The sequence below is a fragment of the Falco punctatus genome (assembly GCF_963210335.1).
Source record: "Falco punctatus genome assembly, chromosome: 9".
Taxonomy (NCBI): domain Eukaryota; kingdom Metazoa; phylum Chordata; class Aves; order Falconiformes; family Falconidae; genus Falco; species Falco punctatus.
Window position 1 is genome coordinate 45559073 of NC_137589.1, and position 10323 is coordinate 45569395.

At 41.6% G+C, this 10323-nt stretch overlaps 1 protein-coding gene across 1 annotated transcript; it reads right to left on the reverse strand.

Annotated features, from left to right (window-relative positions):
• Window positions 1-495: 495 nt before the first annotated feature.
• Window positions 496-8212, reverse strand: GBGT1 (globoside alpha-1,3-N-acetylgalactosaminyltransferase 1 (FORS blood group)). The gene is given in 10 exon segments (XM_080403039.1): window positions 496-1778; window positions 1780-1798; window positions 1801-2084; window positions 2510-2560; window positions 2562-2633; window positions 4723-4758; window positions 4859-4909; window positions 6219-6281; window positions 7373-7475; window positions 8073-8212. Coding segments are annotated over 9 exon segments (1008 nt in total). The 5' UTR covers window positions 7435-7475; window positions 8073-8212; the 3' UTR covers window positions 496-1408.
• Between the last annotated feature and the right edge of the window lie 2111 nt (window positions 8213-10323).

The following is a 10323-nucleotide window of genomic DNA, read 5'->3' on the forward strand; positions in this document are numbered from 1 at the left end:
TAAAACTGTTCCCTTAGAAACAGTCAGCTTAGCCCTTTCACCCCTGCTTCTCCTTTCCACGTTGTACAGCACCACTGTCCTCTGCTGCTCCTGTGGTCTCTCTCCCTGCTCACGTTAAACGAGCATGGCACAGACTTGCAAAGCCCTGTGGTAGCACGCCTCGGGAGGTAATGGAGAAGATTTTATGGCAGACATGCTGCAGCAAGGGAGGTGACACACGAACCTCCATGCTGTGACCTCAGTTGACAATTATGCAGTCGTCGTTGGCAAGCCATGGCTGTTCTCCTGTGTTTGAAACCCCCCCTCCCCATTCACCCGAGTGAGCTGTCAGGCTTTAAAGGATGCAAAATGCCTGGTTCAGCTTCTCATCACATTCATGCAAAGAAAATGTTAATCCCAGCCTACTTCCAGCTCTAGACTGAACTCACAGTTTCACTAGAGCATTTCATTATAAAATTAAATCATCCTGTTTGTTGGAAATGCATCAGCTCTTACTGTCAGTTCCAGCAGCTTCTAGCCAATTTATTTTACAGAGCTTAGAAAAGTTGGAAAGGATTGAAGCAATGGATGGGAACATGAACCTCTCGATACCAGATTTTCTGTGTTGGAAAAGATTACTTGATCTACAGAGACATGTATCAGGGAAAAGGTTCAGAGCACATCTGTGATTGAAATAAACCCAAAAAAGTTCAGTCTAGGTCTGGGCTGTGCCAGTTCTGTCTAAACTTGGGTCTCCAAAACACAGATTGGAATTTGGAAGATAACTGCTGTATGAATTCACACTATTTGTCCTGTCAGACCAGAATTCTTACTGGCAATGGCTTGCACCAGCTCCCTGCTAGGAAGGTCCAAGAAATCCTGCTGCACACTGATCAGGGATAACTTACTCTGGGCACAAGTTTCCTCCTGATCCTGATAAAGGGTGTGAGTTTAAGTCACAATGCACAAAAATTTATTGCCCTGTGAAGTCCATTTTTTTTTTTTAAGTGAAAAAGTCTTTACTAAAACTCTAGGTCATCTTCACAGGAATGTCAAATACCGTTTTCATCTTGCTAGGCCTCAGGAAAATGCTCAGGCAAAAGCATCTGCAGCCTTGCTATATATAAGGACAGCCTCGCATTTGATAACTGGCCTTTTGCATGGCTTTTTGCGGGCTGCAGCCTTAAGTGGGATGCTTGTATTTACAAAGATTAGGAATCTAGAAACCTTTTCATTCTCACCTCCACTTTGGCTGCTGCTTCCAAAATGCATTAAGACTCCTGTTGTCCACAGAAACTACCCACAGGTTCCTTGCTCAGTTTGTTCACACTGGGAACAAAAATTGATGGTGGGGCATGTTCTGTGGAAGCTAATATTCAGTGGGTTTGATTGTGTGGAGGACGTCTCTGCAGGGATCAAATGGTCAAGCTCATATCTCTTTGTAGTTCTTATCCACTGTGGAAAAATGTATGAGGTGAATTTCAGGGGGTTTTGGTTTCCTGTCATCCCATAAATACTCTGGAGAAAGCACCTTGGAGGGTTTGTGGGAGATGAAGTGCCTATTGAGATGACTTTCTTCCTGCCAGGCTGCCATGATCCCATTGGCTTTGTCCATCAGGATGGTCATGTGGCAAGTCTTGGTGAGCTCATAGACTTTCTGGACCAGCCCTCCAAACACAGCTCCTCCATAGTAGAAGTCCCCTTCTCCATCAGGGATGTAGGCTGCTGAAGATCTCCCCCTCTCATAAGGGAACTGGCTTCGAGGGACATTGAAATAACCAGGGTGTATGGCTGCCACTATCACCCAGGGTTTCAGGCCCCAGGCGTTGTACAACACCATATCAATGTCCAGGCAGAAGAGGTAGTCCAACTCCTGGTGGCTCATCTCAGCTATGTGCTTGTTTATAGCCTCCATCCTGAGCATGGAGATCTCTTGCCAGCTGGGGTATTTCTTGATGGGGACAATGACAAGCCTTCGTCCAGGTTGCAGCAGGACATTGGGAATTGTCTTAGGGTTGTCAGTGAAGATATAATAGTTCATCCGACAGCCTTTCATGAAATGCTTCTCTGCTGACTCCAAGAAGTGGCCCACAAACCTTGTGTATCTGTGCAGACACAACACACGAACAGCACAGCAGGGACAACGGGGTGTATGGTGCGTTATGAAGGGTACTTTAATGGAAGAAAAGGGATGAAGAATGTTGACTAGCTATTGCTGCAAGGATCCATACACTGCACATGCAATAGGTAAAGTATAGCGGAAGACAAGGAACAAGTGGATTATCCCTCTGTTGACCAATGAAAGAACACGCTATTCTTTGAAAATACTGCCCATGCTTCAGGTACCTTAGGTGTTGAGTCTGTTACCTTGCAGCTATCTATGACTATGGACACAATACATGGGCATAAAAGTTTACTACAGATCGGGGCAGACTTCAGAACTCTGCTAAGGGCAAAAAAAGCCAAAATGATCTTTCCACGGAGGAAGTATATCAACCCAAGAACTGTGCCCACTGAGCGGTTCACTTACTTTCCAGTGGTGAAGGCTGTCACCCCTATGGTGAGATTCAGTGGCCTGTAGGATCTCAGAATTGAAGGTTCCTTCCCAGACAATGGGGGCCAGCCATGGTGTGACTGTCAGCACATCCTGACGCCTGAAGGAAAAGAAAGGGAGCGTTAATGAAGTGTAACTGTTCCTTTTTGTTTCAAGGCCAGTAAATGGGAAAGAAACACTAAAAAGGCAGCTAGAAGAAGAGTGTGTGTATCAGCATTAACTCACTATGGATAGTATTATCTTCAGAATTTTTTCCCCTGCCCTCTTGTTTACAGTTACAAAGCACGGACGTTTCAGTTCCTGGGATGAAAGTAAGCACTGTTTAACAAATTGGCAAAAACCCGAGGATCTACTAAAATCTCACTTACGCTCATAGGCCTTTTCTGCTGAGGAGTCTAATGACCACTGAACTCACAGAATGAGAAGCTATGCATATTTGCTATCAGTCTGGTGCAGATTGCTACATACAGATTAAAATACAAGTAATAAAATGAAAATCTTTACTATAAAAATATACACCATTGCTGTGTTATTAAAACACAGCTTGTGGCATGACAGTTTATTTTTCCAGTATTTATATATAGCTGTAACACATTCAGATATAATTTAAAATTCTGTATGTGAGCCAGCATGCAAATGTGTAACAAAGTTATAGCAAATCCTCAATCTCCTGTGTGGGTAGTGGAAATACTGAATATACATGCAGTAGAGTCTGATTATGCCCTATTACAGCTATGCAATGCTATTTCAAATTTCTTTTTTGTTTTCAGGGTTTCTTTCTTACCTTACTAAAACAAGATGCCATTTATGATGTGTAATTTTCCCTAGCCTGCTCACATTCGCCCCAGACCATGATCTGTAGCCCTTTGCTAATGAAATTTGTCACGCGCAGCACATGGTCACATTTGGAGGCTGAGGCAGTCTCCCATCTGACACGCTCCCAAGCAATAATAGCACAAGAACCAAACCAAGGGACCTGTGGGGAGCAGTTTGATAGCTGAGGCAGCAGTACGCTTTCAACCCAGATCTAATACTGTCAGTCTGAGTGGATACAAGAATAACAATTTCACTCCCTCCTATGATAATGCTTATGATTAAAAGATTAAATTATACAGGAAGAAGAATTTGGTTTGTTGGAAATGTTCTAACTGAACTGTTCTCTTTCTGGGTTAATTATCCTTTTCTGTATGAGGGGGGAGAGAGAAAGAAAGAAAAGGAAATCTGCAAGTTTGCTCCTCTAAGTAGGGCACTTTTTCATTTCATTTTTAAGGGCTGTACTGGGTTTCCCAATGACTCATTTCCATGGTATGCATCCTCACAGTGTGTGCTAGTGAACTCCCTTCAGAAGACATAGAGCACTAAAAGCTACAAGATTCTCTCCTCATTTAGTCCAGTATATACTCGCTGATTTCGCACATTAATTTATTCCAATATGGAAGAGAGAAATATTCAGGCCTAGCACAGCCTGTTGAAATAGCAGGGGTTGGGGGGGAAGATATGTACCAACAGGGTGGGTTTATTAACATGCGAAAGAATGATGGCTGTTGAAGGTGAACTGCTAGAGATAAGAGCCAGGTATTAGGAGCTGGCCCAAAGGAGACTGCTGACAAACATGAGCTGGCAAGGAGTGTTTGCCTAAGTCACTTCTTTGCTGCTGCTGCCTGAAAGCTTCCATGTCTGTTTAAACTCACTGGTTTGACGGCTTCTCACAGGGACTTGGCTGTGTGAATACCCGCAATTTGTTCCAGCCTAAGATCCAGCAGGTTAGCTGAAATCATTGCTGAAGGTCACACAAGGCACCTGCTTGCTTTTGCCCTGAAATGGACTCAAAGCTCTGCCACAGCTGGTAACAGCTACAACACCGTTCCAGAAGGTATTTCTCACTGTCTTCCAGCTCTTACATCTCTCTCATCTCCAAAAGAGTTCCTGGCAGCAACCATGTAGACAGGCTGCGTGTGTGTGCTAATGTATTAATTAGGAATTTACAGGAGGTATGTTAACAAGTATACAGTGACTAAACACAATCTTAGAGTGGCATAGACAGCTGTAGACATACCCATATGGTTAGGCTTCTCATGGAACAAGGTACTGTTCAGGGTGCACCAGGACTTTGAAACTGTGGGTGCCGCAGAGCACTCAAACCAAAAGTCAGCAGAAACAAATGACAAAGATCAAACAAAGAAACTTACTTTGGAGCCAGCACTCTTGGCTGCTGATAAAATAATCTGTAAAAAGGAAGAAATATCCACTGAATAATACATGAATATGCCCAGAACAGAGGAACAGCAGTTTAAAGGTCAAGAAATACAAAAAGCTGGTACTTACTGTGGGAAAAGTTGGATTAACTTTTCTTCTGTATATTGAAGTTTCATGGAGCTGCATGATGGGGTGGGAAAAGAAAGGGATTGTAATGCTTTTCCTAAAATACAAACCAGGTTCAGCTTCAGGACCTGCTGCTGTACTGACAGCCATCCAAGTCCTCACTCCAGTTGCTGTGCACACTGCTCTGCCTGGTAGAGAGAGTTAGACAGTGCCTGTACGCACCTTCAAGGGCTGTCAGGCGAGTAACAGTTTTGAAACAGAGCACACAACAGAAGAGGGACAGAGAGATGCTGGCAGCTCTCAGAGTCTGTGGGTAAATCAGAATTTAGGGGTCAAAATCCAGGGAAGCACATGCTTGTTGGGGGACTGTCAGTACTGGTCATCTATGTGCTCCCTTCGCTGCATAACTGAACTACCTGAAATATATCATGCTCTAAACAGCATTCAGAGAAATAAGCATCTTACTGGGCACAATGGTTTTTAATGGCTTGAAATAATCAGAAATGCCTCTGTTTCTATTTGCATTTTTTATTTTGTTTTGTTTTTACAAGATCAGTAGGTCATGACAAAGGATGGGAAAAGCTGTGGCTTGTCATGTTATAACTATGGTCCAATGTGGCAGTGAAGTCACTTAGGCCATGTACCCTGCCCTTCCACAGCGTAAATTCTCTTTCACGCAGCTTCAAGACAGCTTTTGGGACCCATACTAAGTCACTTAACTGTACATTAGTTTGCATCACGCAGTGAAGCTGACCCCTTAACCTGTAAGGTTTCTGGAGAAGTGGCTACCCTTTCATTTGTTCAGAGCAGGCTTCTTGTCCGCCACTTGAATGCTGCCATGACACAAATACATGCATGAAGTGAGTGGAGAGCACAGATCACAGAGTGAAGAAAAGAAACATGATTAGGGGACTAGGGGGGTGTTCCTGATGCTGTCAGAACTCCTTATGTGAATATTCATTTCACCTCTCTGACTGGCATTTCTCCATCTAGCGAGCTGGGATACTTAATCCGCATCTCAAAGCACAGTGAGATCCTGTGTGTACATGTGCACATGTGTGATTACACCCTGATAAAAAAGCCAATGTTCACCTGTTGGTCCTGGTGTCTGTGACTCACAACAAACAAAGCCTCACTCATGCTGTACAAATACAGAGCTGTCCTGAAGGGCAAGCAGACTAAAGCAGAAAAGGTTACATCATTATCCTTTTAAGAGAGTGACTAATTATAGATTCATAAAATGTGGAATTGTTTCCACAATAAAATGGTGACTACTTGTTAATAACCATTTATACTGTCAGTGAAGTACAGCTCCTATAATAATGATTTATGTTATTCATGACATACAAAATGGGATACTTACAAGATTTCAGGGCAAGGCAGATAATATGGGAGGTAGTGCACTTTTCTTTTCCAAGCCGTAACCCTGTGATAGCAAAGAAACATTTTAAGATAGGTAATCTTGAAAGATATCTTCCTAGGATTTTCCAAGATCTTCTGAGAATCCAGCACAGATTTTGACAAGTAACTCTGGCTAACTGTGTCTACCTTACTAATTAGCATAGGATCCAGTGTATTCATGTTTTAACGTAATATACTGCTGCTAAGGCATAAATGGGAAGCTCAGGTCAAAACGAGTCCAGAAGCATCCAGCTTGTAACATCAGGTCCAAAGTATTATTATTTACATCAAGTGGTCTGCAAAATGTAGAGCTACGCATTTTTGAAAAGCATACACAAATGGAAACACATAAGGCAATGCCCAAAATGCATAAATATGCAATATATTGACACTTCCAGGAACTTTAAATGTTTGTCCTTTAATTTACATAGCAGACAAATCGGCTGCATAGGCTTTTTCTCCCTTCAGTTTTGATCACAATCTATATACATTCTTCTTTACAATCACTTAACTACCACTGAAATGCAACTACCCACAATGTGAAATAAGAGTAAACTGCAACATCAGAAATACAGTATAATTAACAATAATTTAATAATAAATAATTTAATAGTTAATAGAAATGCCCGATCTCAGATTCCTTTCAAACAATGTTTGAGTTTGCTCGAGAATCTGTAAGGCATACTCTGTAGCCAGTGATACTCAAAGCTACAACCATTCTTGGTGTTTGAAAGTTACAATGTTTGATAGCTCCAAAGCTATCTCTAGTTACATTGGAGTAATTTTGGACTTTTGAAGAGACAGATAATCATCTCTTTTAAGGGCTGAATTGAAATGTAACTGGAATATTCTGTACTTGAGCATTTGTTTGTGAGTCAGATATGGTGCTAGCAGCCTAATTCAGACACAATGGTCTTTTTTTCTGTCTCCCTTCAGAGGCTTCTCCCTCTACTAGTGTTACTTTATCTATTATATGAATTACTGTTCTTTCTTACAGCTCTAACAGGGGCTTTCCGTTAAATGCACCACATATTTTTCTGCTGCTATGCTTTTTACCACAGTAGAGATATAGACGGGATGTTTTAAATATGACCAAGCTTGTCAGCAAATGCTTACCAGATAAACACAGTAACAACAAGCATACAGACAAAAGATCCCACCACTTTCCTGGAAATCATGTCTTCAGAGGGGTTACTTCTTACTCCCAGCAGCTTTCAATCTGCAAAGAACAAAAAAAGCAAGGGAAATTGTCTATAAATATCTCACTGTGAGAGAAATCGATTATTTTATCATAAGACCATGAGGGTCTCCAAGCAGTTTCATTTTAATTCAGTCTTTCTGAAATCAGGAACACAGAAAGAACCAGCAGACTGTAGAAGCCAGTGCACTCAGTCACTGAGGCAGTTCCTGTAAGCCGTTTGAGAAACCTGGTTTCAGTGAGATCTAATCACAGTTATAAGTGCATGGGGAGCCCTCCTGATTTGAATCTATTTTCTGTTGATCCCATTTAGTCATCTAAAGCATGCACCCTTTGCAATTTAATAAATTTACCAAAACCAATCATATCAGGTGATATGTAGAGCTAATACAGTTAAAACTTTAGTTGATATACTCCAACTTTCACAGAAGAATAACTGCCAGGGACAGGTTCCTCCAAAGGTGCATGTAGGAGGAAGGTAAAATGAGGCTCCATACAAGCAAAGAAATCTTACATGACAATAACGATGCGTATTGGGTAATGGTATTTCTCTGTAAGTCAAAGAAATTGCTTCCTTTTTAACAGCCATAAAAATTAACTTCCTTTAGTCCAACTTACCTTAAAAGCTCAAATTAATCCTCTTTCTGCTCACAGGGAAGTAAAGGTTCCCACAGTGTCAACCAGGGGCCCTGTGACAAACACAAAAAGCCTTTGCATGTGGCCTCCAAAGGGGCTTGTTACAGGCATATTAATTGTTCTAGGCTACGTTCATTATTACCTCCAGTGAATACAGAACTACAGTACTGCAGATAAGTCTCTTGTGTGTGCAAGCTTACTTCCGCCTCCCCAGCATCCTCTGCAGCCACATCAAGCGTTCTTCCGCAAGGCAAGGTTTCCAGGCTGCTGCTGTAGGGACTGTAATGCAGTATTGCATTAGAGCACGGTGCTTCCTAGCATGTGACTGGAGCCTGGGGGGAGGGAAAAAAAAGAAAGAAAAAAAAAGGGACTGTTTGTCAATCTCCTATTTATAGACAGTCGGATAGTGGGAGGAACTGGTACAGGGCGCTTGTTTGGAGGAGGCTGAATTAAGCATCACAGAGATCTTTTCTGTCTTGGCCCTTGGTAAGGCATATACAACAGTGCCAATAGAGCTGAAAAGTCAGTAACAATTTTTCCACTTGAATTTCTTTGGTTATAAAAAGATAAGTAGCAAAAAGTTCTTTAATTTGCTTTATTATGCCATACAGAAATGCTCTCCGGTGCTTCTTCCTCACTCTCCTGTCAACCAATCTAATCAGCTTTTACCAAGAAGCATCACAAAATCCCACTGTAAAAAAAAATATGAATCTTAAGGCTTTCCACCATTTAAAGCCTTCATGGATTCCATGCTGAACAGTTCTAGATTCTTGCCTAAAAATGCTGCAAATCCACAAATGTAGAAGGATTTACAACCAGGCTTTCCTCTCTAGCTGCCATTCTGTGCTTTGACCAGTTTTATCTAACTCCTGTGCTTGTTCTGTAATGGCAGCTGCCACACCGATGCCAGGATTTTTCAGTGCCATGTATCGGACCTTTTGCTTGACGCCTCTGGCACAAGCAAAATGGACAAGTGTGCAGAGGGGTGTTCAAACAGTTGTTTTTCAATAATTTGAGAGCTGGCTACACAGAGGGTAGGCAGGCAACCTAGGCCAGTGCTTTATTGCCCTTTGCATCAGGAGGCTTCCTAATTTCCAGCCACAATCTCACTTGCTGCAGTTTAGGTCTCTGCCTTTTATGACCGTGATCATGCACCTGGGGACTCCCTTTACATATCTGTAGGCTATGATGTGTCCTTCCCTTTTCTACTCTGGTCCTTCTAATCAGGTCCATGACATATAAAACCTTGTATGTGACTTTATAGAATTATTCTCCATTTTCAGACTCTTCGGTTCTCTGAAACATCAAGCCTTGATTGAATTCTGTTTTCCGTGGCGCTTGCAGCCCTCTCTGCTTGATATCACTTTCCAATTTCATAAACATCCTTTTGAAATTTTCCCCCAAAGCATAAATGAAAACATAAGACAGTACCACTTTGCAAATAGTCTCCTGGGGATTCTTATTTTCAGCACCTGACCATCCTCACGCACTTACTGCCACAGCGTTCAGAAGACTGATAGCACAGAACTTGGCTGATGGGGATGGACAGATAATGAACAGCTAGAAGAAAGGACAATAAAAGTTATCCTCAAATTGAATAGTAAAATTAACACAAAATAAAAAAAAGACATGGGAGTTCTGGTTGTTTTAGTGCAGTTTCAGCTGTTGTAATAGGCATAGTGTACTTTCATGTGTCTTTTCGGAGTAAACATCTAATCCCTCAGGAAAACTAATACACATATTTTGAAGTATTGCATCATTAGGAGCACAGCTGATGCTTTCCAACTTTGCATCAGTTTCTGTGTTACAAATCTGCATGAATACTGGAGCCAGATGAGTTCAGAACATCTCCTTGCATCTAAAACCATCTCACTGACATTTACCATATTTGTCCTCAACTGATTTACAACCCTAGGGTTCACAATGAATGCAAACAAAAATGAAATAGATGTGGTTGCAGTTAACAACAGAATCTCCTAACAAACACAAGAAACAGCTAAAAGATTTTTAATAGTTACTCAGGTTCCTTGAATTTGTTCAGAGAGTTTTTTTAAAAGGCGATATGGTTGAAAGTAGCTATATTACTCCTAAATGAACTTGCTGGACCTCCCAGAACAAAGCAGTACTTTATCTTCAAGCCCTGCCTTGGAAAGCATTCTGGACTGCGGATAAATGCCTCACTTGTAGACCATTTTGTGCAAAATATTCTTTGCAGATCAACTATTTCAGATTT